The sequence below is a fragment of the Rhamphochromis longiceps genome, linkage group LG2 (genome assembly GCF_057381845.1).
Source record: "Rhamphochromis longiceps isolate RC_006_pf linkage group LG2, R_longiceps_female_GT1.1, whole genome shotgun sequence".
Classification (NCBI taxonomy): domain Eukaryota; kingdom Metazoa; phylum Chordata; class Actinopteri; order Cichliformes; family Cichlidae; genus Rhamphochromis; species Rhamphochromis longiceps.
Genome location: NC_140558.1, coordinates 41,336,342 through 41,363,977, shown reverse-complemented (window position 1 = coordinate 41,363,977; position 27,636 = coordinate 41,336,342). Strand labels below are relative to the sequence as shown.

Sequence of the window (27,636 nt, the reverse complement as noted above, 5' to 3'; positions counted from 1 at the left end):
TAAAGCGGACTGGGAGACAGTGAATTGAGGTGAGCACCGGGGAAATACGCTCGTGTCTCTTTGAACGTGTCAGGAAACGAGCTGCAGCAACACTGGCTAACACCTACATATAGAGAATTACATTAGTCCAGTTGAGATAAGATAAAAGCGTGAATTGCCCATTTTAGGTTTTTAAAAGATAAAAGGATCTCACCTTGGATAAGAGCCTCAATTAAAAAAAAAGGACCGCTGTACAACAGAGTTAATTTGTTTCTCAAAGGTAAACTTACTATTCAGAATAACCCCCAAATTTTTTGCATGTGGTTTAACAAAAGGTGCTAAACTGCACAGGTCAAGATCTGAGGTACTAGAATTGCAGCTTGGTCCAAAGATGATCACTTCAGTTTTTTCCTCATTAAAATTAAGAAAATTTGAGGCCATCCAGGTCTTAACTTCGCCGAGACACTGAAATAAGGATTCCAGCGAAGCGGAGGTTCCTTCTTCTTATTGTTGAGCAAAATAATCCAGGTGCCTTTTGTTTTTACAGACTGTGTGGCTTAAATCGTGACCTTAATGTGACCTTAACCCTATGGCAGTATTTTCCTCTCCAATTTGAAAATTCCATTTCAATCTAATTTAAACTTTAACTAGACAGAAAGATTCAAGAAGTGAACTTTATTACTGCTGCCACTACTATAGAGGAAACATGCTATAGTGAACAGTTCTGAAATCTCATAGCTTTTTTTTTTAATCAAACATTTTGGCAAAAAACTACCAGTAGGGCCATTCTTCCATTGTTCCACGAAGTCATGAGAGTCACTGTGACCCAACATGAACAACACCAGTAGCCTGAAAGAGAAATTGTATTTTTCTCAGTGTCATCCAGAAAGTCACTCATGAAAACTGTCAATGTGACACAGTTTGTAAACAGATTTCTTTGAAAAGGCTCACATCGGCTTGTGCACATTCAAGGCTTTCTGCAATGCCAGAGAGCTGAAGATATGTAATTTCTTGGATCAGTGAAGTACAGGCTGATTTGATGTTTGATTAAATCACTGATTATCATCAACTGTGATGAACTAAACCTGCACTGATATACATAAAAAGTCCACTCAGTGCCCAAGGGGTTACAAACAGAAGTGCAAGAAAGCAATGCTTTAAAGAAATTTGCCCTTAGCTCACATAAGCTGCAATAATGCTGAACATAAGAGGGCAAAGGATTACTGGCACCATTGGAAAGATGCTGTTTTGATCTTCTTGTTACCCGGAAAGTTAAAAAAAGAAAAGAAAAAGATGACCGAAAGAAAGGGCATTATTTGAATACTTATCTTAAATTGCAATACAGTTTAAGTTTTATTTGTCATATATTAGGTAACAATGGCACATCACTACTGGCACTGAAAATCTTAGGCTCAGAGCCCCCTCAAAGTGCACATAGAAAAACAAAATTGCATATAAGATAAAAATAAAATGAACTATATAAAAAAGAAGTTTTATACAAAAAAAAAAAAAGAGTAAAATAAATACAGATTACTAAAAAAATACTGTAGCACAGGGGTGTCAAACTCATTTTGGGTTAGGGGCCACATACAGCCTAATTGGATATCAAGCGTATTTACCTATAAATAGTAAGTCCATGTTTTTCCCTTTGTTTTCATGCAAAGAAGTACATTAGAAAATCTTCATATTTGATTGAATATATTTTTGCAAAACTCAACCTCAAATGAAGTGTTTGCACAAACGTAAACAAAGCTTTAAGTAAAAGGCATTTGAAACTAAAAATATAGTATTGTACTTTAACATTTATAACATTGTATGAATAATAGGATTCCACCAAACAAAACTCTTTTGTAGGAAAGCTGTTGACTTGCATTAAATTGAATATTTTTTAATTGTTTATACAGCAAGAATTCATTTTCACAGAGCTGTGTTCTTTAAGTGTAATCGGTGTCTGAAGCAACAATTTAAAGTTGGAGTTGGTCATTTCTGGAATACTTCGTTTTTGCTTCTGAAACTTGGCATCTTTTGGTCTGCACAAGTGCATCAATATCAGGTGTCATGTCCTAACTAGCAGCCAGTGTCAGAATGTCATGTAAGTGCTTATGTGTGAGCCTTGAGTTTTGTTTTATTGAGAAACCTTGTTCACAAAGGTGGGTTGTCTCAAACATGCACAAAATTTTTGCAGCCAGTGCTGTTAATTTGGGGTACCCTGGCAACAGATATTTATAAAATGCGTCCAAACCTACTGAGGGAAACTTGTCCTTCAAATCTGCATCACATTGCAAATCAGTTAGCTCTAGTTGGATGTGGATGGCCACATCAGAAGCTTTGAGTGTGAAGGGTGAGCAAAAAACTGCAAATTCTGTCTCGAGTTCACCAAAGATCTGAAACAAACTAACACAGCAATCCTGCAATATTGTCTTTATACAGTTTCATGTAATTAATGTCTGTTGCACATACCTCTCTTAGGCAAATGTGCAGGGTCACCACTTGACAGCTGTGTCTCCCATGAAGTCAGCGTCAATTTGAATGCACACACTGCAAAAATGGCTAGTCTATATTTAGGAAAGAAATACTACATTTGATACAAAAAGCACTGAAAACAAGTGAAATTATCTGTCCATGCAGCAAGTTTATTTTACTTAATAAGAAATCTTGAAATAAGATTTTTTAATCCAGAAATAAAAGAACACATTTGAGAATTGAAGAGGGTTAAAATAAGCTTTAAAAAGCTCAATTTAAGATAAAATTACTTGATATCAAGTCCCAAAAGTAAGTTAAATATGCTAAATTACAGTCTTTTTTTATGTTTTGAATTCTTACTTGCAGCAAATGAATGCACTGCAACGAGAAAAATAGTTCTAATACTATGAAAAACTACTCAATATTAGTGAAGTATGATTAATTTGTTTCTTGATTCAGGTTGGCTTATCTTAAAATAGAGCCGAATCGATATTAAATCCAGGCAAAAAAACCTTAAAACAGACCTTTTTCCTAGAATACTCCTTGGCTTCTACTGAAATCACAACCAGGGCAAGAGTGATATATGTCAACATTTATTTCTCTCATGAGAACAAAATCCTTTATTTAAACAATATAGGGCTGCTGCACAATCCCTAAAAGTCTAAATCAACCCTTTAAAAGGCCTAAACAGAGAAAAGAAGTTACATTTTTGGCCTTAAACTTTTGTGACAGTCACATAGTCTCACAATGTTGTAAATAATGGCATTACTGACTTAAAACTTTACATGCCTCAGGTAAAGTATCACTAAGAAAAAACAACAACAACTTTCATTTGTAAAGCATTATAAGTAAAGCCGTTTCTCAGGACATTGCTAGGCAAATTAGGAACAAAGTTGTACAAACGTACTACAAAACTAAACAAACTGCAAATGACCTGATAAAATCCTGCTTGGTATTCACCTATTTCTCAAAGAACGACTTCCACTCAGCTATTGCTTTCTTATATGCACTAGTGGCATCTTGATCATGGATGGCATCAGTGATTACCTCAGTTTGTATGACAGAGAGGACCGTTGCAACACATTTTGGGTATGTTAAGTGCAAGGTGTAGTAATATGCCATCAACACCAACATTCCTTCCCAGAAATCCTCCAAGGGGAGAGTGGTCACTGGTATGTTTCCTACAGCAACAATGCTGGTTGTTCCATCAAAAAGCAGCACTGGGGAGGAGAGAGGCCGCTTCTCCAGGTATAGCATTGCATCTTCACCTGGCTAGAAAAGCACAAAAAAAGGACAAATTCTTCAAGATTTTCAATGAAAGGGTTGCTGTGCATCCAAACAGCTTAAGACACAAAAAGCAATATCAAGAGTTTAGAATGCTCCAACTGATTTACTGTTGGAATAGAAGAAATAAATGTAAAATATCTGACTTACATGAATATGAAATTTTGGAAATGTACACAGCAAAATCTCCAGTGTTAAATTAACACTACAGAGTGTCTATATGGGTCCACACCTCTGAGTGTTAAATACAACACTGTTGAGTGTTAAATTAACACTTTGACAGTGTTATATGTTTAAAAGTAACCTAGTCAGTTTTGAAGATTAACAATGGCTAACACTGAGCAGTGCTGATTTTCTAACACTGGAATATTTCTAACATTTTGATTTATTTTCCTGTGTTAGAAAATCAGCACTGCTCAGTGTTAGTCATTGTTAATCTTCAAAACTGACTAGGTTACTTTTAAACATATAACACTGTCAAAAGTGTTAATTTAACACTGGAGATTTTGCTGTGTATTAATTCTGAGCATGAATTTTCTCTAGTTTGCAGCATTTTTATCATGTCTATTTGTGCTTTTTTTCCTCATTTGTTTTTTAAAACTATTTCTTTTAACTGTTTTACATATTCTAGTTTTTGAAGGCCTTTTTAAATATATCATTTTACTGCTTCTACTTGTATCCTAACTGCAATGTGCTTTTGCTCTGTGCTGCCTCTCTGGAGTAGGTTTTGAATAACAATTAAGAAATCCTGAATAAGGAGTAATTTAATCCCTGCTGAATTGAACTTCAACCCACTCTTATTAAGCAGGAAAAGCAAAATAATAATATTAATAATAACAATACAAGTAAATGGAGTACAAGTTACAGTGGCTGGTATTGCAGCTGTTCGCACCTTGAGGATATGAAGGAGAGCCTCACTGGCACTTCCCAGCCGCTTTGGTGGTGTAGTTTTTGAAGGAAAAAGAGATGGAAGTGCATTGAAGAGAGTGACAGTAAAATCCACTGTGAACGGAGAAAAGTATCTCAACAAAGTAATAATAATAATAATGGATACTTTATTGATCCCCATGGGGAAATTACTTGCAGGCGCCCGGGGAGCAGTGTGTAGGGACGGTACCTTGCTCAGGGGTACCTCAGGGTAGCCGTTAAGTGGATTCGAACCGCCGACCTTCCGATCATGGGGCGACCACTTTACCTACTGAGCTATCCCTGCTGTAGGGCTGAACGATTATGGAAAATAATCTAATTGCGATTTTTTGCCCCAATATTGCGATTGCGATGCGATATGCGATTATTTTTTAAGGTCTTTGTCTTCTGTATTATTAAACAAAGACAAGCAATACATCATATAGTATGGCCAATACTATATTACATTAATTTTAAACTGTTCTTTCCTGGAAGACAGACCTCTGTTATGATGACATGAGGTGATGCATGAATTGATGACTGACATTTTTATTTAACTTCTTCAATCACAACAGTATATTTGAACATACACAATAGTTTATTTTTAGCTTACAAACATCTGAGCATAAAGTGCTGACAAGGAACCCTGGTGTAAACATTAAAATGAAAGTCAGTACAATGTGCAGATTGCAGAAATATACATAAACAAAATCAGTGGCTTTACCACACTCAGTTTTTCGACATCTGTGAACTACTAGACAGTCATTCAATTAAAAAATAATATTAAATAAATAAAACTAATAAATAAAAAATACACACATCTTACTGATCTCTGCAGTCAGTAACATTACACATAAAGTGCAAACATAATAGCAATTGTATAAACACACACACAAACACGCCTTTAAAGTTTAAAGGCGTGAAATTGGACGGTCTAGTTCTGATTAGCGTCACCGCTGTCTCGGTGGAGTTTAATAAACTCGGCCGTCTGCTTCTTGCTATCTAAAATATAACCAGACACTGGTGTAAATTCTCGACTGTCTCATACTTCTGTTTAATAAGTTTTCTGTTTGACGTTTAGTCAGCTGTGTGAAAACCAAGGAGGAACCCACCCGGGGGATTAATAAAGTTTTATTTTATCTAATCTAATAACTTTAATCTCAGCCAAACCGATTTACTCACGAACAAACAAAACACTGAAAAAAGCCCAACAATAACATTTTTAGGTTGTCTAAGTGACTACGTTTAACCCGAGCAGCGAAACTCCGCGGTGATCTGAAAATGATGTGCCGGGAGTTGTGCCGTTCTCGGCCGCATCAGTAACCCTCGAGCTCCCGGCTAGCTGTCGAGCTGGTGGGTAGCAGACGCCTCTGAAAACGTCGAAGCACTTTTGCAAATATGGGATATCTTGATAAACCGAGCAGATATTCGATGTTTACACAACTACTTTCTCGCCTGAAAATATTTTAAAAGTTTATTTTGTGACCCAGAAAGATTAGTATGAGTAATTTTAAAACTTAGTAGCGGCCGCCATTGTTGGAAACTGGAGTTTGGCTGGGCCGCGCTATGAATTCTGGGATATGGTAGTAATTTGGACAGCCTTCGGCGCGTCGCTGTGACGTAATCGGTCTACAAATGCGGCCTCAGGAGGATGCAGCCCATGAATTTGGACATGTCCAGAGTATAATCGCAGCCTTTGCGGTTAGAAAATTGCACTTGATCATGTCGCGATATTATCGCAAATGCGATATATCGTTCAGCCCTACAACAAAGCAATCCGAACATATCTGATGTATGATTTTAATGTATGCAAAGGCCACTTACCTCCACGTACATCCAAGGGGAGAGGAGGTTTCAGGACCTTCTTCCAAATGCCATAGAACTGCACCTTCGAACAAAACTCTGCCCATCGACCCTTCATTTGATCTATGTATTTGCAGTTGGAGCCACCAATGATGCGACGCAGTTCATCCATCGCCTATGACAAAGTTGTGCTCAGTTAGTCAAGAACTAACTAAACCTATCCAGAGAAAGCAAGGAATTTAACTGAAGGTAGTTGAACTTACATTTCGTATGTCTTTGAAGCACGGGTATGCTTCAAGTATTTTTCTAGGCCTGTCTTCTTCCCTTGTAACATCTGCGTCAATAAAAGCTCGTCTGGCCTCAAACTCCAGGTCCAAAATTTGAGCAACGTCACTTTGGTTGGGTTTTGCATTGGGTTTCCTGTACATGTTGCTCAAGGTTTTGTAATGTCTTGCCTGCATCTTCAGGCTGTCATGGTCTGCTAGGGAAAGCAAAGAGCAATTGTAAGACATGGTGTAACTAGACTTCACTAAATTCAGATTTTTCTAATCAGTCATTTCTAGTAAGGTTGCATGGTTGTTTTTAAGTATAATATTTATGAGAATTAATGTTTAGGTTAAATATGTTTGAGTAATGAACTGACCCTATATGTCCTGATCATTTCCCTTTGTGTCCTTTTCTTATAATGATCATGGATTTATGTTAATTGTTAGTTTGAACAGAATCAAATATTAAAACGAAAGTTTAAGATGCCCGTGAATAAAACTGTGGTGAAAATAAGGTAAAGGTTGTTTACTGTGTATATCGTTCACATCAGTGTGAACAGTGATTATGAGCTGATGGATAAAAATATTTTAGGTAATTTGATCTATGACAGAAACACTGTGATAAGGCATGATAGATGTGACCAGCATGAGGATTTACATGTGTAAATAATTAGCACTGAGTAACACCCATTACAACACAAAGTGGTAAAATACTTACTATGGCTAACTGGCAAACTGGAATGAGGGATCTATCATATGTTGATTTTACACACCAACTCGAGTTAATGACAAACCACTATGATTTATGGAATAAACACTTAGAACGGGGTTCATTGCTTCAACCATATTTTGGAAAGAGCTGTAAGAGGAACAGTCAGACTGAGAGGTAGATAAGGGTGATGGTGGACTTACCAACAACATCATCTGGAGGTGCAGTTGAAGGACCTATATCAGACCTGGGTGCAGAGCATGAGGCTGACTTGAATAATAGTGGTAAAGCCAGCGTAGTATTGTTTGACGTAGTTGGTACAGTGGAGGGTAGCGGCAATTGGGATTCTTTCTCTGAGGAAAAAACAGAAGATGAACAGAATGGGTGGTCTCTTTGAAGTTTTAGATGTCCAAAAGTCATTAGTACAGCAGACCAAAGTACACACCTGCATTTGAGTTATCCTCGCTGAGGTCATCATTGCTCTCAAGAAGTATGGTACAGTCACTTGAACCACTTGCTTCACCACTTAGGTCACCTTCAGTCCCATTGTCTGTGTCATCTGAGCTGAAAAGAGTCTTCCTGGGCCTGCCTCGTTGTGGCATGGAGCCCTGCCTCTTCCTTGGAGACTTCATATTTTGGAGTCGTTTGTACAGTTTGGTGTAGATGGTCAGCTGTGGTAAAATAATATATTTTTGTACATCCTTTTATTATCTCACTCAATTTTAGATATTGTAGTGGGTAAAGAATGACTTACGTATGGCATGTGTGTGTCAGCATCACGTAACATGGGGTAATAGTCGACAATCTTCTGTGACATTGCTCTCATTTCGAGTTTGGAGGGGTATGTTACTTCTTTCCCCATGGGACTAGCTCGGAGGATTGCAACCATGCTGGTGACTGTGTTCCTTACAAGTCTGCAACAGAGCTCCTTCGACATCCTACAGTCCTTTTCCTTTCCACTGTGGAGCAATGCAAAGTACTGACTGCGCACCATGTCCAACTCTGAATCTGTATACACCACATACTCTGGTGGGTCTGGCATTTTCATTTTTTTGTCAGCAGTGTAGGAAATGGGAGTGGAAGTTTGAGGCTGACATTGTGACACATCAAAGCCTAAGGGGTTACTCTCGCTTCGATGGAAAGTGTTGGCATCTTGGTCAGTACTCTTAAACTATAACAGCTGTGGGATATAAACAAAAATACACAATTAGGCAAGTTAATGCTAGACAATATGGACAGTAATCATCTTCTTAGTGGTATAATGTGTTTACCTTTTGGCTGATAAAATCCCAAATCTTCTTTCTATGGAAGAAATTTTCATGGCCCGGAAAAAGATCCTTTAGGTCATCCCGGGTAAAGCTTCTCAAAGTTTCCTCATCAATATTCGCAGCTGTAAAAGAGAAAAACAACTTCAAAAGTGATATTTATTTCTCTTTTCCTGGGCGTGGCTTACTACATATTGAGGTCATTTTTTGTCAGTAAATGTATTTTAGCAATAAGTAATATTAACAGGATAAAATGTCAAACTTAAAACAGTTTATCAAATATTTGGGAATGCAATAAAACTATTTTTGGGTGTCTTCAAGAATGATGTTCCAAGTCTATTTAGGCAAAGACAGCTCAAGGCTATAATGTGGATAAAGTTCAGAGTAGAGTACAATCCTAGCTCCAAGTTTCAGAAATGATGCTAACAGATGCTGAGGCTGCTTAGCTAACGTACCAAAATAACTGAAAAATAAGACTTACCCTGCAACACAGACAGTATGGCATCGTCAAACTTGTCCATGCCGTGACAGCAGTTCTCTAGTTCGTTCCAAAGCCTCCACTCACAGTGCCTGGAAATATCCTACAGCTTAAATAAGATCATTTAGCTAAAGTTAACACATTAGCTAGATTGCTAACTAGCAGCAGCCCTCACAAAACACGACTTTATCTTAATAACACCGTTGTACCATAGTATTTTTCAAATCAACTTAATGTTACCAACCTTAAATTACTGTTCACTTTGTTTAGATAAATAATTTTGATCTTCCTAACGGTCCTGATGGTTAACAAAGCAGGGGAAAAGAGTTTGTCCCGCGTGAAAGTAACGTCACGACCGGAACTGAGAATGCGCATGCAGAAAATTATTTATATTTAAATTTTTTTAAGTAAAAAAAAAAGAAAATAAAAATATAAATTCAGTCTTAAACACTTATTGCCTAAAAATAAATATAACTGATGTAATTTAAACCTGAAAAATTGGATAATTAAGGATACATATATTTTTAAAATCGCCTACCTTTCCCATGGTCCCACACTCTCATCTGTGGCCTTCAGTGGAGAGCGGTAAAGTAAAGCTGCATTGCTACAGCGCGAAAACAGTTCACCATGGCGCTCTGGAGATGTATGATCTGTTTTATCTTTGTTTCTTTAACTCTGAAGGTGCTCCTTAGCCACATAAATGCAGCTCATGGTCGAAGGCAGGATTTTTGGGTTTACTGTGGAATAGATGGCTGTGAACAAGATTTCAGAGTTTTTAACTCATTCTTTCGCCACATTAAACGGACGCACCCTCTGTATTTGACGAATGGAAGCCCACCAAGAGGATGGAGGATCCCCCCAACATCCCACTCTTTAGGATCGGAAAATGTTGGTGTTTCAGTCTTTGCCAACTGTAGTACTGCAACAACAACCAGCACCGTGGAAATATCAACTGGTGGATCTTTGCCTGAAGTGCAGGAGCCTCAGGTTGTTGACAGCCCGATCACGGTAAGTGTTAAACTAAATAAAATGTAGTGTGGCTTCTGATGACAAATTTAGCTATGTCTAACTCCTCGTATGTGGTCCTATATTACTTTTAATCCTTTTCTCCATTTTTAATCAAGAGAAATTTAACGAGATCTCGCGATATTATACCGCTAGATATTGTTCTTCAATCTGTTACAAGCGATTTCCACTATGGTTGGATTTTAAATCACAATTTCATTCTGCAGGATGAAATAAAAAATAAATAAACAGAATAGCAGTTCAGTGTAGATAGTACAGGCTATGCTGCAGCCGGAGAAGGCACACACTCTGCGGCTGGCATGTCTCCTGGTGAAGTTTGCATCAAAGACACTCTCAGCGCGCTTAAATCGTTCAATGTGGCAGCAATTTGGGTATCTCGTAGGAATTATAAGTGGTGAATACGGTTTCAGGTAAGACACAGAGTATTTCGAAGCACTGTAAAAAAATCTATTGGCCAGAAATACTGTCAAAACATGGCTAAGAATGATTTTCTTGAAAATTAAATAAATTAATAAATGCATACAATAAAATATATCCATATACTAATACTAACATAAATTCTAAGTGCAAATCTAAATTACGTGATGTAAAAATACATAAATAATTTAATAAATACAACAAACATGTAAAGAAACTAAAATCTAAGTGCGAACAAAAATTCATTATTTAAAAAAATAAAATCTTATTCTCATGAATCCAATCCCTAGCCTCATCAAAACAATGGACAACCCCTTTTTTTGTTTCTTTGTCTTTGATTTCTTTTCCATTTCTTTTTTCTTTATTCCAAAGAATGAATATTATATTATCTTATATTATATTGAATATTCACAACTGTAACACTAGTCACTGTCATGCACTTTGTTTTTTAGTGGACCAATCATTAGGTGTAACTGATTATACCTGTTATGTAAGAATTTCTATAATTGGCCAGGAGTTTGGAGTAACTTTGTTTTTCTGCTCTAAAGGAAGAAGCTGTTGCTACAACATCCTTTACCAGACATGATATTACCAGATCTGCTGCAGCTTTTGCTATCTGTGTTCAAGAACAGTGCCACTTATCACAGGTATGTTATAGTCTTAATGGATCAATACATTACATAAGGCAATCAATGTCTTACTTGTTCATAATGGAATTCAGAATTATTATTTTTTTATATAAATGCAGAATAAGTTACTTTTATTTCAAATGTTTTCACAGAGAACGGTCAAACATATCATCTCAGGAGTGCAACAGTATCAGGCTGTTCTTTTGGATACGCTCAAGGAAAGAATGAAGACAGTGTTTGAAGATAATGCCGAGGGAACCACTCAGCTTCAAGATGAGGCTTTGGCTACATTTGATAAATTCATGGATCCTTTCTCCACCATTGCATATGGACAGAGTAGAGCCATAGGGGAAATGTTCTGTCAAGTCAACGCAGAGGAAGTAGTAGTATCCCAGAAGATATGTTGGGTAAAGCAAGGTCTTTCAAGGGTCATGTCTTTAAGGAACAAAAGTTTTTACTATGTACCATTAATTGAAAGTCTAAAGCAGTTAATGACTAATGAGAGAATCTTTACCATGTTGAACACTGCACCACAAAGAAGCAGAGAGGGATTCTTCTATGATTTTAGAGATGGGTCCCTCTTTACATCTCACCCCTTGTTTTCTCAGAGGCCAAATGCATTGCAATTAATACTGTACACAGATGAAATTGAAATATGTAACCCCTTAGGGTCCCATGCTTCTGCAAACAAATTGGTCATGTTTTATTATACTTTAGGAAATATTGATCCAAAATTTAGGTCAAAGTTAGCTGCAATACGACTTCTTGCTATTGCTAAAGCAAATGACATTTCTCAGTGGGGTATTGATGTTGTACTGAAAAGAATACTTCAAGATCTATCACTGCTTTACAATGGTGTAAGGATTGAAATGTCAAATGGTGAAATTGAATTGTTTGGTGCTGTTATAGCCATTTGCGGAGACACGCTAGCCCAGCATGAGATTGCTGGCTTTAAAGAAGGGATTGGTTTTGCTTATAGCAAATGTAGACACTGTGAATGCAACTTTGATGATATGCAAAGTGTTTTTGAGAAGAAGTTTGTTCAAAGAACTCTGGAGAAACACATGAGGCAGTGTTTTGAAATAGATAAAGCAAGCACAGATTTATTGAAAGCATCCCTCAAAACTACTTATGGAATTAATAGAAGAAGCAGACTAGTTGATGTTCCTGCATTTGACCTGATCAAACAAACTCCACAGGATATAATGCATGTTATTTTTGAAGGTGTTGCATCAATGGAAGTTAAATTTGTATTAAAACACCTAATTCTCTCAGGACAATTAGAATTAGACAAGTTTAATTCAGACATTCAAAATTTTCCTTACTCACCTCTTGAAATACGGGATAAACCATGTCCTATTACCTTTGGCACTTTAGTGGCTAACGACAACAAATTGAAACAGTCTTGTGGACAGATGCTAATTCTTTTAAAAATATTACTTTTTCTTTTGTATGGTGTGGAGAGTGAGTATGTTGTATTTATTAGAAAGTTAATTATGATAATTCAAATAGTTCTTGCTCCCATTATTTCTTTACAAACTGTATTGCAACTGAGAAGTATGATTGAAGAACACCTGTATCAGTTCAAGCAACTTTTTCCCGAAGCCAATATAATACCTAAGCAACATTATATGTTGCATCTTCCCAGTCAAATCTTATCCCTTGGACCTTTAATAAGGAGTATGTGCATGCGCTTTGAGGCAAAGCACTCCTATTTTAAACAGTGGGCTTCTAAGTTAAATTTTAAAAATGTTTGTAAATCCCTAGCAAACCACAATCAATTTCTTGAGTGTTGTCAAAATGAAATAGGAACTGAACATCCTATTTTTGCAAAAGAAAAGGAATTTGGGCCAGTATCAGCTGTTAAAAATAATGAATATGTTAGGAAAAAAATTAAAGAATTTTTTGGAATAGATGTCATGCAGTCTGTTGTCTCAGTGAAATGGTATGTTCTAAATGGCAATAAATACATTGCTGGGAAGTCCATGATTATTGCAGATGTGGATGGCACTTTCCCTGTGTTTGGACTGATAAAGGATATCTTTTTGATTGACTCATCTTTTATTGCTTTTGAGTACCAACGCTATGAAACTTTGAATTTAAATGAAGACTTATTGGCATATGAAGTAACTGTGCCCATTGTTGCTCAAGCTACAGAATTAGCCCATGAGCTCATTGATTATACTTCATACTTTTCTATTAGTTTTAGGGACAGTGTGTTTGTGCCAATCAAATACAGTCTTTCTGATATTATTTCCCATAGAAATCACCCTTAAGATTAGGGTTGCACCAAGTATTGGCTTAGTGTAGTTTGTGATGATATCAGTTGACAGTCATTAAATGTTCGCTAAACCAATGTCAATGTTGTACCACATAATGCTGGCATGCTGGGACAAACAGCTGTCTTTGAAATGTGATTTGTATCATAAATTGTGGTTAATTTTTTTCCCTTATATGTACAACTTTGAAGTCAGACATGATTTTGAATAAATCATATTTTCAACAGGTGCCTTTTGTGAATTTCCAAAATCAAGCAAATTGAGTTTGTCACTCTATCTTGAAACAAGTGATATTTTGAGAGACATCTGGTGAGAGACCTAATGTAGGCTATTTTAAGAGCTATTCTTCCCATTTCTGGATTTCTGTACTAATATAGACACAATTATATGGTTATTCTCAATTTAAGTTTATTATCTAAAATCTAGACTTAGAAACAAGTAAATCTTTTTTTAAAACAAGGCAAATAATCTGGCCTGTCTAAAAATAGGATTTTAAATCATGGCAAGCACCAGATAATTTGCAGTGCATATGCTGTCATAAAACTGTGGGACAACTTTTTTGCGGCCTTGCAACATTTTGTTTAGAATATTCAAGTGCTCATTTCCACCAGAAATGCAAGATCCTGCAGCCATTCCTGACACTGTAATTCCATGACTGGATTTCCTTTTTTTTTCTCCATGAGTTGCCCGATTTCCTCACGTAGATCAAAGAAATGCCTCAGCACAGCACCTCTGCTTAACCCTCTTACTTCAGTGTGGTATGGCAGGGTATGAGTAACGTGATCGTCACTGAGAAGGCACTCAAACTGGCAATGATTCAAATTAACAGCTCGGACAAACGCCTTCATGACGTGATCCATTTTTAACGGCTTGCAACACAGTGCCTCCTGGAAAATACAGTGAAATGTCCAGAAACTACCTCCGGTATTAGCGGCTTGTAACATCACCATCTGTAACCAGGCTGACGACGCGGGACCAGCCCACCCTGCCTTTGTCCGGCGCCACAGAGCCAAAAATGTCCTCCGCTGTTTTGGTGTCGGTCATAGGCACCAGCTCAAGGAACTTCTCAGTGACGGTCAATGTCTCATCAACTCCACGAATAAATATCATCAATTACAACAGAAAATACAAGAAATGACTTTGTGTTTCAACTGGCTGTCTAAAAGTTCCAATATCCTCTCTGCCATAGTATTTCTCATCAGACTAAGGTTGGCAATTGCTCGTCTTTTCTCAGGACACATGAGTTCTGCAGCTTTCATCGTGCATCTTTTAACGAACTAACTGTCAGTACACGGCTTTGATGCTAATGCTATTTCATTAACAATTACGTAGGTGGCTTTTACTGCTGCTTCTCTGACCTCTTGGCTCCAGGTGAGAATTGACTGGTCTTTCCTCAGACCCGCCAGCAAGGGGGGTCTGAGGAATGTCTTAACCTGACATTCTTATCTTCTCACTCCTCAGTTGTCCTTGCAAAATGTTGTATTTTCCACCACGATTAGTCTCATAATGCTGCCGACAGCAGACGACACTACAGACACTTGTTGATTACACACCAAGCACACAGGTTTCCCATTTATCTCTGTGAATAAATGGGAAGCGGTCCAAACACTACACTCGGTATCCACTCTTCTCCTTTTTGAGAAAGACATTTTGGCTAATAAGGGCGTCAAGGTGAGTAGAGAAAAGGTAGCCTGCACCATAATTAGCTGCATTGCAACCATCTGTTGTTCAGACTGAGTTGCTGCTTCTTTTACTCTAATTAAAAGGGTGCACCTCCCCCCTTCACTAGCACAGTGCGCCCCTCCCTCCTGACTAACAACCTTGCGGACGATTTAGGAACTGCATTTTATTATGGACTTCGCTCATGTCATTTATGACTTTTTCTTTTTCTTTGAAAGTTCATCCAGCTGGCCGGATTGAATCCGCTAGCGGGCTGATTTTGGCCCGTGTGCCGTACATTTGGCACCCCTGCTGTAGCAGCTGTAGTGCAGAGGTAATGGCATAAATACTCTGGTAGGAAGCTAAATTGTTTTTCACACAGGACATTTTGAAGTGGTTTAGGTAAACCTAAGTGCTAATGAGTCTTAATTAATCTGATTAGCAACAACTGTTCTCCTACGCTGGCATGTCAAACTGGCTGCTATGAAAAAAGTTCACTGACAAAACTGATTCTTGTTGGTTCCTTCATAGTTTATCTTAACTAACAGGTAAGCTCATCTCATTAATGTTGTTGTCTAAACAAAAATAATAAAATGCATCAGTTTGAGGTGATGTCTTCCCTCCTCCTCCAAAACATTCAGCCTGATGCATGATATTCATGTGCTACAAATAATACCGTTCAGAGTCAGCTGTAGGCAGCTACGCTGTTGCGAGTGCTCTTCTCTCCACTCCTGACTGATTAGGTATTATTATCTTGTTCCTGTTTGAGCCGCTCCACTTTATTCCTGTAGGTGTCCAGCTGGCAGCTCAGGCAGTGGTTCTTCTCCTTTAAGATTGCTGCTTGGAAAATACCTTCACATTTATATGATAGGAAAGCAAACAACGACCCATCACAAGGGTTTAAACGAAATGTTGACATTTTCAGTAACTTCTGATTAATGACTACAAAATGAAACATCTGTCAATTCAAGTCTACAGACTTTGTCCTGGAACTAAATATCAAACAGAGGCATTAAGCAATGGTATCACATTTTTTCATAACACTACTGCACAATTACTTCTTTTTTAAACTCGAAAACAGGAGAAGTATAAAGAAACTCTCTTGAGACAAAGAACCATTTTGTTCCTTTTTACATGTCTGAGCCAAGTGTAGGGTATGGGAGTCTTTAAGAAATATGTTCCCATGCAGGGAGTGAAACAATCCCTTTGAAAAAAATGTCAAAAGTGCCTTTTATCTCTAAATAAGCTTTTGACTTCAATGGGATTCTTGTTCTATACTTTTTGTATTAACTTTCCTGAAAAGATTTAATTCACTTTGACCTTAGTCTGACTAAAAGCAGAACAAAGCCAATTTACAGATTTTGATCTCAACTCCACGGATAATATATTAATAAATGCCCCAAATCTGATTTTAGCTACATTGACAAACAAAGACTTGAAATTCTAATGCAATCTTAATTCTGAATTGCGTGGGTAGGAGTTATCAATTTTTATGGTTGAGAAACGGGCAGTGTTAAAGTGGAGGAATTTACCTTCATTGGTTAGATATTAATAATAACATCTGCTCCTCTTTTAAGACACATGCTGGACAAGATACATTTTCCACATACAATTACAGCCAATTTATTAGGTACATCTTGCTAGTACTTGGTTGAACCCCTTTTGCCTTTAGGACAGCCTTAATTTTCTGTGACACTGGTTTTAACAAGGTTCTGGAAACATTTGATTTTGGTTCATTTTGACGTGACAGTATTACACAGTTGCTGCAGATGTATTTGTTGCACATCCATGATATGAACTGCCCAACCCCAAAGGTGCTCTATTTTAGATCCAGTGGCTCTGCAGGCCATTTAAGTATAATGTTCAAGAAAGTGACACATTGCACTTCCAGAGATGCTCTTCTGCATGCTTGGGCTTTCACACAAGGTTAATTGAGTTATTGTTGCCTTGCTATTAGCTTGAAGCAGTCTGCCCATTCTCCTTTGACCTCTGATATCAGCAATATGGAGAACTGCTGGATATTTTCTCTTTTTAGGCCAATTTTGAGTGAACTGTAGAGATGGTTCCAAGAAAACCCCGGTTCAGAAATATACAGACCAGTCCATCTTGTAACAACAGCGTTGCCCTGTTTAAAGTCACTTAAATTACCTTTTTTCTCCCATTCCCTGTGGCTGAGTGTATATAAATGACATTGTCTCTGTAGAAGAACCACACCGGCCCAGCCTGGAGAGCAAACAACCTGATCATTGCATATCATGGTTGTTATGAAACCGGCCTGAACATTCAAAAAACTTCTGTCCAAAAGTATACTTGAAGTTAAAATTATTTCACCAGCTGCAGTCTAAGCCTTCCAGCTGCTGCCTGAATCAATTCAACTGTTTTGTGACCACAAAGCCTCCCCTGTTCCCTGTTATTTCCTCTAATAAATGTAATCACAGTGTCCTGCCATATACCTGTAGCACCTGGTCTACCACACAAATCAGTCTGCTTCAGGAACTATGTATTGCTAACTGGATTAAATGTTCTGGACAACTGCAACGTTTTAATACAGAAAACTGTCGGTTCAACAAAATATTGGACTTTTATTTATTTGGCTGGGCAGTGCTTGTACAACCTGTTGTGTGCAATGAAATGATATTAGTTATTTACACCGTGAGCGTCACATTTTAAATGGTAACAATATACTGTTAATTTTCCCTGTCCACTCTGCATAGACACTCTCATGGCTTCTATGAATGTCGAATAATAATTTGAAAGTAATGTTTTTTTTCTTTCTCAAGCTATGTATGGAAACATGATTAAATTACTCACTCTTGGAAATTTGAAAAGTGGTATGAAGACCCCAGCTTATGTGACAGAGGTTATATGTTTTCTCCCAGTAGTATTCATTGAGGCAGGAAAGGACTAAAGATGGTTTTGATTGGTTTTATTAACTCTCTGCTAAAGCAATTTCCTCTGCATCTGCGCTGTGTCACCAACGGCAACAAGCACATGTACAAGTATACACGAAAATACACCATGCTGGTAGGAAACCTTTCTCCCATTCATCTCTTGTCTCTGACAGAAAACCCAAACTTAGCTTCCTATCAGGGATGTCTTCCTCACCTTCCTTACTTATATCTTACTCTACATACATAATTTGTCAAATTTGACAAGCATAGCCCAGTAGTACATATTTTTATTAGAATAAGCTTCAGCAACACTGGCATTATTCCCTGTTTAATTTTCTGTTCTTTGGTCACACATCAGTGCAGGGATTCACTTCAGTAATAATAACAAAGCTCTTCGCAATATGATGCCTAAAGGGCAGAGCGTTCCTTTAGAAAATTAGATTAAAAGATTAGCTCTACTTCCTGTTCTGCACAGCTTGTTTATCCCTTATTGTGTTCCCTCTTTCTTATATCAGATTGCAAATTCTTTTCAGATGCAGTCCCTTGTTCAGTGTCAGTTTATGTGAGTAGTTTGGTTTTTTTTGCCTTGGAGGATATCCTCTGTTACAAGCAGCTGTAACCCGGGGTTTTTTGTTTGTTTGGGGTTTTTTGTGTGTTTTTTACAGCCAACTTGATTGACCTTTTTTGTTTACGCCTTCTGCGTTAGGCGACGTTGTGGACCAGTTCTGTGGGGCAACAATGAAATCTGAATTATGTTGTGAGTCAAACAATACTTTTAATTTAAACTGTAAACCTTGAAATTTCAGCCAAGTCAGTTTAAATGTGTTGGGAGAGTTTCCACGAAAAATTCATTTAGCAGCAGAAACAGTTTTGTTATTTTAAATTCAACAGAAAAAATCTTTAGAGTGTAAATGAATTTACAGCGAAAGTGTATGGCAACTCCACCACAATAAGTAAAATAAATTAGTGAAAAGTTTAACAATCTCCTCTTGGAAGTTCCTTTCTTACCAATGAACTTGTTAATTCTCCTTCAGTGTGCCAAACAAGCAATCCCTTAACTTCAATAGAACTTTGGGGAAGGAGACCTAGAAAGTTGCAGGGAGTCAAATCTGGTTATTGGGACTAGTAAAAGGTGAATACTGTCAAAAACCTGGTAAAAAAATTGTTACTCAAAGGCCTTAGGCTATTGCAACATAACAAACTACTGACATTCTTAACCCGACAAACAATTTAATGGTGGATAAGTGTTAGGATGCCTGGGTCGTTGACCCAGGGTATTTGAGTTTATTATATTATTTATACTTTTTAGTCTTTGGTTTCTTTGAGTTCTGTCTTATGGTTTATGTCTCTGTCTTCTTTAGTTGCTCTGTCTCCCCTATCACCTGTATCCCCTTGTCTAGTTCACGTCTCTGTGTATCCTTACTTCCTATATCCCCGTGTTCAGTCAGTGTTTGTGTCTGCCCTGGTCCCACGTCTCTGTTCCTTCTGTGGTGCCTGCCTGTGAGTCTGTGTTATGTTTCCTGTTTTACTTTGAAAGTCCATGTCTGATGTTAATGTGTCTGGTTTTGCTTCCCCTTGTCTCGTTAGGCCTGATTTGCCCCAGCTGTGTTTCCCTCCTGTTACCCATTCCCTGATTGCTCCTTCTGTGTATTTAAGCCCTGTGTTTCTCTGTGTCTGTGTCGCGATCTACTGTTTTCCTAGCTGTGTGTTCTGTCATTCCTCCAGTTTAAGTTTGTTTTGAGTTTTTTCAGTTATGTTATATTTTGAGTACCAAATTAAAGCCTTTTTGAGTTCACGACTGTCTCCGGAGTCTGCACCTTGGGTCCTATTCCTGTCTGCACACAGCCACACCTAACAATAAGCTTAAAAAAAAAAAGCAAAATAGCAGGAATGCTATTATTTAATGGTTTTTTTTTCATGGACAGAGGAATAGAACGTTATGATTACATCTTGAAATTGTCTTGAAAGTCACTGTGTTATTAAGGGTACCCAAGCTTATAAATAGTACTTTAAGTACTCCTATTTCAGTACTTCAGCTGTTTATTGGTCAAATTGAAATGATCCTTGGAGGCTTTATACTTATTTATTATTACTGTTTCCCAAACTACAGACATCTTTATGCTAAAACTGTCATGAAATGCAGAGAATTGACTGATAAAATAAAATGTAACGGAACCCACTGAGCTGCTGATTGCACAACCATGCTACACCTATGTCATCCTAGGAGAGCGTCATCTCCTCTTTTCCCCTGACCTTCACTAGCTGGGCCCTGTTTCAGGAAGCCGGTTTAGTGGAAAAACTGAGTAAGTATACCCTGAGTTAACGAAAACTCTGGGTTTTCGGTTTCACAAAGCGAGTTCAGCTGAAGCCTGAGTGAGTCACTATGACGACACACGCCGTGAAGCTAACCTGCCCCCTAGCAGGTTTACTACAACTAACCCTGACTGACCCCGCCTCTTTGTCGGAAACCTGACAGCAGGAAGTGTCAGACATGGCGTGTCCCTTCCTTGAAGAGCCAGTAGATCTTGAAGCCCAAATTCTCCGCAGAGCTCTCCGCCGGGAGAGAGTGATTAGAGCGCGTATGGACATCTTATCATTACCTGATGATTTCCTGTGCGAACGTTACAGTTTCTCAGCACAATCAATAAGTTATTTGGATAACATCCTCAGGCCATATGCTGCGCATGTGACACATCGCGGACATGCGCTCAGTCCATTACATATTCTTTGTACCGCACTCCGTTTCTTTGCAAACGGGAGCTTTCTGTACAATATCGGTGACGCTGAGCACGTTTCCAAGGCTACCGTCTGTCGGGCAGTCAGGTTGTTACAGTTGCACTGAAACGTCTCCTGTACCCGTCTGTGGTGTTCCCCGGTCACAGACCCACAAGATTTATCAAAGAGGGATTCCACAAAATTGCAGGTATCAGGATGAACAAAACTCAATGCATGATGTGGTGATACGTGAACTACCACTCAAATGGTACATAAATTTCCAGGGTTCCCAGGCGTGATTGGCTGTATAGATGGCACCCACATCCCAATCATTGCACCCTCAGCAAATGAAGGAGACTATGTGAACAGGAAGTCCGTCCACAGCATCAATGTACAGGTACATAGTTCCCTGTAGCATTTCACACCAACAAGTGATGGCATCATGGTAATGGATGCTAATATGTGTTCTCTGCACTGGGCAGATCATATGTGATGCTGCCAACATCATCACAAATGTGGAAGCCAAGTGGCCAGGCTCTGTCCATGACTCACGAATCTTCCGGGAATGTACACTGAGCACCAAATTTGGACATGGTGGGTCGAAGTAACTGTGAAATATACAGAGACCAATTGCCACAGGGACGTTTGCACTGACATGTATTCTTCTGTCCTAGGAGAGTTCACTGGCCACCTGCTTGGTGATAGGGGGTACCCATGTCTACCCTATTTGCTCACCCCTTACCCTGACCCTGAACCGGGCCCACAGCAGCGTTATAATCTGGCCCATTGCAGGACACGGGCCAGAGTTGAAATGACCATCGGAATGCTCAAGGCCCGGTTCCAGTGCCTTCGTGGACTCAGGGTCACCCCAGAAAGGGCATGTGACATCATTGTGGCGTGTGATCCTACACAACATTGCCACGATTAGAGGTGAACAGTGTCCAGCTGAACCAGACAACAGCAGTGATCCACACGATGAACATCCTGACCCACCCACGAACGTACAGGATGGAAGAGCAGTCAGAGACACCATATGCCACAACCATTTCCTGTGACCCGTCAACCCAACATGTTACAAGACAAATACACAGATACTGTGGTCAACTGCCTTTATTGGTCACCCTGTATGTCCTGTACACAAAGAATAAATGCGTATATTAGTATGTTGTACAAACACTGACATGATTCGTCCATCTCTGATCACTCCACCCACCCTTAACTGTTGTTCCAGCAGTACAATCTCCAGCTTCGACTTTTGGATCTGCAGCTGGAGGTGCACCATTTCCATGTCGCACTTTCTTATCTTCCTGGCCAGATATGTCTTATACAGCTGCTTCACAGGGAGCTATTGCAACAAGGGACATAGCATTGGCATCCATAGTACATGCCTACTTAGGTTGGTTGTAAATCAGTGCTGAACAACCCACTGTGGAAAGGTTCGTTGTAGGAGTGGCTGGACCCTCTTCCTCTTCATTTCCAGCATCACTCTGCCGGGGACATAGTAAGTCCATGGTGTCATCATAGTACCACATTGTCGTCAGTTGTTATATTTTCCACTGTACACTGTATACCTCATAGTGTGGCTCTGTTGCGGCCTCCTCTGTAGCAGCTGTCACCGTTTCGTCATCATGTGCCTGTGGTGGAGACATTTAACAACATTGCTGTTCTACTGTTGACACATGTAGTCTGTGGAGTATTACGAGTACTCACAACTGCATGTCGGTCTGGCTCAACAGGGGGCTGCACCAGATGCAGTACACCATCACCGTCAACTGGAAGAATATGGGGTTCATACAAGTGACTCATGACTTATGTGGGCGCAAATGGCAATTACCAGACATACCAATCACCATACACCTCATTGTCAGTATGCTCTCAGAGACAACCGACACTGAGGGAAGGCAAAATCAGTAGGTGTCAGGGTGGAAACGCTTTTATGAGCTTTATGTTGCATTGAGGTATATGTTCATATGTTACACTTATTGGGAAAGGTACGGAATGTACTACTCGCTCTGTCTCTGGGAACAGGGAGCTCACCCTGTGAGAGGTTAACACACACACACACATGTATGCAAAATTAAAGGACACTGCTATGCTCATAATAAAGACGTACCACTGCAGCTCGGTGTGTGTGTGAGTCTCTCCCTGGGCCCTCACCCGTGCAGCACGTTAACAGTTTCCAAGTGTCTCAGTGTTGTTTATTCACCTAACTGTTTGATGACTGTCATTCTCTGACAGTAGGACAGTAACTTCACTACGACATAGTTCATTTTGGTCAAGGTGACTGTGCAGAATGGATGTATGCACGCCATGTATTGTTTTGGATTTACCCCTTATGTAGGCACTTGTGTCTTGCGGGGTTATTGACTCAGAGGATGTCCCCGCAGAGATGCCTTCAGCCACAGGGCGCCCACTGTTTTGGCTGAGGGCCAACTGCTCAGCCTCTGTGAGTGGTGGTGGTGGAGGACCCCCACCTGTTTTTCGGGCCTCCGCTTTTTTTCTGTTGGCTGTGACGGCACACATTTGGGCATACAGAGTAAGCAAATATGTACTTGTAATGTGCTCAGATAATTTCAATATGTGCTTACAGGTGGTATATTACTGTAGCCTCTAACTGCAATTGATTTATATAGGACAAACAGACCAAGCACTATGGCTCATAATACAATTACACCTTACCTGTTTGGACTATATTTTTATATTTCATTTTTACTTGCTGCCAGGAACGTTTGGGGCCTGTTGGGTTGCACCTGCGCTCACATCACATCACAAAATAAAATGTATAACATAATAAATAGAATGACATATGATAAAATAACGTGTTATATGGGTGGAAATCCCTAGATCAATGTTTAAATTAACACTCACGCATTGACTCTGTCGGCTATGTTTTGCCATGCATGCTCCCTTTCCTTTGCAGCTGAAGCTGTGTTACTTTTTTTCTGCATGATGTGCATGTTATCGGCATATGCTGCCATCAGAATTTCCGCCTCGAGCGCTGTGAAATACGTCGACCGCGCCTTCTTTCCCTCCGTCTCCATGGTGACTCGCTTAATCTGTGCTCCACTGATCGGGGCTTTATGTATCCTCGTGCGCGCGCTTAACTTGGGGTTAAAGCAACTCCGCGTTGATTGAACTAATTGTTATCAGCCTTTCTGAAACCGAATATTCCGAGTTGGACAGTTCGGGGTTACTCAACCCTGAGTGTCGTTTTTCACTCTGAGTTTTCTAAACTGGCTTCCTGAAATAGGGCCCTGCTCATTTAACATGTTTGTCTTCAGCAAAACAAAAAGCTGGCACCTGGTAAATATCTACACTTTATGCAGACTCTGCTGCCATCCACTCGAGCACGCTGGTGCAAACCATTGCATAAAGTCCTGCACACGGCCATCTGTTTAGCGTCCTTGGGGATTAAGCTCAAGGTCAGCAATAGCCTAAATGCAGACACGTAATCTTTAAATATAAGCACACACCTGGACTGAGTCAAATAAATGACAAAATGCGCACACATGTATTCCACATTTGTCAAGACTGCACCTGAGGAAAAGGGTAACATATCACCTCAAACTCACATTTGAGCTAGAAGTGAGAAATAAAATGACCCGCAGTGTTTTAGTCGATCACAAACACCAAATGACTGCAGTTTGACAGCCCAAGCTATTGCCACATTTCCCTTTCATACTGTTTTGTCAGATTTTCAAAGGCCTTGTTTGTATTTTAAGAAGAATAATTAGTTTGGCATCCAAAGATATTCTGTGACAAATAATATTTAATGCAAAAATTTCCCTGTTGTGGGATCAATAAAGTCTTATCTTACATAATAAAGCTTACGCCAACAATTTTTACTTTGTTTAAAAATGTATGAGCTATTTATGTTCTATATCATAATGATACATGAGGGACTTCCCATTACTTCTCCAAAATGTTCTGTAATCCAAAATCTTTGTTTTGTTTGTTTTGCTTGGTTTTCAACACAATATCCAAAGACAAAATCAAATTGTGTCAAAATATTAATTTGTGGTTTGGACATCACCGTGTCTCATTGAATATTTACCATATTATGATTATTGCTTTGTAAACACACACAAATGATTTGGTCTGTCCTCTTACATTGCAAGGATCAAGGTCCTTCCTAGACCGTTTTGTTCCTTCTCTCGTTTATGCAGGTGTAAAACAGGTCATACGGGTCTGCATTTTTTTTCTAGTTAGAACAATATCCATCCATTGGCTTCCGCTTATCCTTTTCAGGGTCACGGGGGGCGCTGGAGCCTATCCCAGCTGTCATAGGGCGAGAGGCGGGGTACACCCTGGACAGGTCGCCAGTCTGTCGCAGGGCCAACACACAGGGACAGACAACCATTCACACTCTCATTCACACCTAGTGACAATTTTGATTATCCAATTAACCTATCCCCACAAGCTGCATGTCTTTGGACGGTGGGAGGAAGCCGGAGTACCCGGAGGGAACCCACGCAAACACGGGGAGAACATGCAAACTCCACACAGAAAGACCTGATGGTGGAATTGAACTCAGGACCTTCTTGCTGTGCGGCAACAGTGCTAACCACCGTGCCACCGTGCTGCCTAGAACTATATCCTAGTGACCTAAACATCACGCATTGTCAGGCTCATCTTCTAAAGGCATTTAAAAAAAATCCCACACAAGAATGTTCCTCAGAGCTTGCCATACTCACAGCGAGCAAGGACAGCCACAACTAGGAACTCAGCTCCACTGTGTACTAATAACAGAAGTGTGATGCTAACAGTTAAAGTAAATCACTGTTACCTTCGATAACCATGTCTACCAGTAGAACCTGAAATAGATTTTTCCTGTTTTTCTTTTTTCCGATTCGGATCAGCTGAACATGCTGGTAACAGAGATGCTGATTCCAACTGGAAAAGAAGAGAAACAGAAATAAAGAGATTTATTTTATTTTCATTTGTTTCATTTAGGCATTTAAAAGAGATACTTCTGCTGTGGTGTGTCTGGTGTACAGATGGTGAGGCAGTTTGTCTCATTACGGATACAGTGATGTAAACAACACCTAGTGTGGCTGAGGCACCAACAATAATTCGAGGCTGATTTACACATTTTTACAGTGAACACGAGGCTTTTAGGCAGCAGCTCTAACAAACAATGGGATCTAAGCAGACACTCACTCCTATGAGCTTCAACCTTTGATACAAAAGCGACTGCCATACACTGGGGAGTTGAACAACAATGTGAAGCATGGTGCCCCACCTAACAGCAAATCAATATTCGTGGGTTAAAGTGTAAAGTGTGATTAATGTATCGGCTCTCTATCGTGGACAGCTCCCGGTAGTGGTTTTGAATGCTTGTTAATGTCACAGATCTATTTATTTCAGGAAAGTTATTAGCATTTTCATAGTTCTGCAGGGGACGGAAAAGAATGAACGCTGTTCTTTTGCTACTGTGCATGAATATTCAGAAAGAACAGGCCCTCATTGTCATTCATCAGGAAAAAATATGTTTCAGTTACAAGCTGTAACACAGTTGATCTGCAGCCGTGTTCTTTGTAAACCACAGTGTGTGTGTGTGTGTGTGTGTGTGTGTGCATTCACCTATAGATCATTTACTTATAGCTTTCCATAATTTGGTTTCTTTTCACACAAAAATGAATTTCAAGTGAACTCCACTGGAACCAAAATGCGTCATTACAAACCACGTGAGAACATTCAGTCCACTCAGTGGCCAGATGTGTTTGGGCCTGGAGCAAGAAAAGTAAAGACTGGAACCACCTGGAACCACCCAAGTGTGATTACTGTATTCATATCTGCATAAACCAACCACACTAACAGGTGAAGAAAACTAGAGTTTGATCTTAACGGACTAAACGCTGCAGGTCTAAACACTTCAATAAGAAGAGATGACTTGGAAGAATTGAACATGATTTTTTTGAGATTGAGAAATGAATGTACTTGGTGATTAGAGTCCAATGACCCATCATGGCAGAACAGAATCCCAGCAGCAATGGGATTTAGGACAGGACCCTCTGGAATCTAGATGCTGGTGGTGGAGATGCAGACTGAGGCTTGAAAAGAGCTCTGGCTGAGGTGTCTGCGGTTGAGATGGGGACGAGGTGTATGGGCTCAAATTGTGGTCATAAATATTTTGAACTTGTAAATCACATGTGTATTTGTGTACTGAGTTTTTTAACCTTGTAAACCAAAATATCTGAAAGTTTTGTGTGTGTGTGTGTGTGTGTGTGTGTGTGTGTGTGTGTGTAAAAAGAAACCTGATTTGTGTTTGTAAAAAATATTACAATTGTTTTTTGTTAGCGTCTGGTTACAGATACAAAGCAAAAAACTACCTGTAAGACTTGGTGCTCAGGTTTCCTGGCTGCTTGTTGATTTCAACTTACAAGTACAAACTTTGACCTGATTTTTCTTCCTTTCAGCTGATTGGTCAATGTCATGTCAATCACAAATTTAACAGTCCAATCAGAGAACAGATGGGTTTGGTCCTTTGCTGAGCTGGAAGGGAGAATGACGGAGAGCACAGATTTAAACCATGCAAAGCAGAGGCCGATTGGCTCAAAGAAGGTGGGCGAGAAGATGATTGGATTAGAGTACTGCTGTCAGTATTGAGATTAACGGTGTGGGAAAACGGTAGTCATGCAAAGAACCGATCTTACTTATTGAACTCAAGCTTCATTTAAGGGCTGTTCAAGCAGTGAGACTAGGTTTTAGCCTGAAAATTTGAGTTGGGCTAAAGTTAGGCATTAGTCATAATAGTTATGATTATCATCACTTCCACATCAGACCTAACCCCACTGCTACACTTAAAAAAACAGACATTATCGTTATTATAATAAATGTGGCATTTGTCTGACAGTAACTACCAAT

The 27,636-nt window shown here is 39.2% G+C and overlaps 3 protein-coding genes and 1 pseudogene across 5 annotated transcripts in view; 2 read left to right on the top strand and 2 right to left on the bottom strand.

Moving 5' to 3' along the window:
• LOC146677979 (histone H1 pseudogene) overlaps nt 1–27,636 on the top strand; it is a 148,832-nt pseudogene that overhangs the window by 11,972 nt on the left and 109,224 nt on the right. The window lies entirely within an intron of this gene.
• LOC146677984 (uncharacterized) lies at nt 3,280–9,769 on the bottom strand. Of its 2 annotated transcripts, none has more exons than XM_085429055.1 (10): nt 9,692–9,769; nt 9,157–9,245; nt 8,682–8,800; nt 8,165–8,581; nt 7,856–8,081; nt 7,614–7,763; nt 6,699–6,916; nt 6,457–6,610; nt 4,619–4,728; nt 3,280–3,714 (listed from the first exon to the last, which is right to left on the bottom strand). In XM_085429055.1, the coding sequence occupies exons 2-10, from the start codon at nt 9,194–9,196 to the stop codon at nt 3,403–3,405; spliced, it is 1,746 nt and encodes a 581-aa protein (XP_085285181.1). In that variant the 5' UTR covers nt 9,197–9,245; nt 9,692–9,769; the 3' UTR covers nt 3,280–3,402. The 2 variants fall into 2 exon arrangements, with proteins under 2 accessions (XP_085285181.1, XP_085285182.1); XM_085429056.1 differs by lacking the exon at nt 9,692–9,769 and adding an exon at nt 9,398–9,530.
• LOC146677983 (uncharacterized) lies at nt 9,781–14,642 on the top strand. Its single transcript, XM_085383418.1, has 4 exons — nt 9,781–10,161; nt 11,145–11,243; nt 11,378–12,693; nt 14,465–14,642. Exons 1-4 carry the CDS (start codon nt 9,781–9,783, stop codon nt 14,640–14,642), a joined length of 1,974 nt encoding a protein of 657 aa, XP_085239544.1.
• Nucleotides 21,779–23,292, bottom strand: LOC146677982 (uncharacterized). The gene is made up of 5 exons (XM_085382960.1): nt 23,100–23,292; nt 22,480–22,541; nt 22,341–22,403; nt 22,197–22,256; nt 21,779–22,114 (listed from the first exon to the last, which is right to left on the bottom strand). The coding sequence occupies exons 1-5, from the start codon at nt 23,290–23,292 to the stop codon at nt 21,887–21,889; spliced, it is 606 nt and encodes a 201-aa protein (XP_085239086.1). The 3' UTR covers nt 21,779–21,886.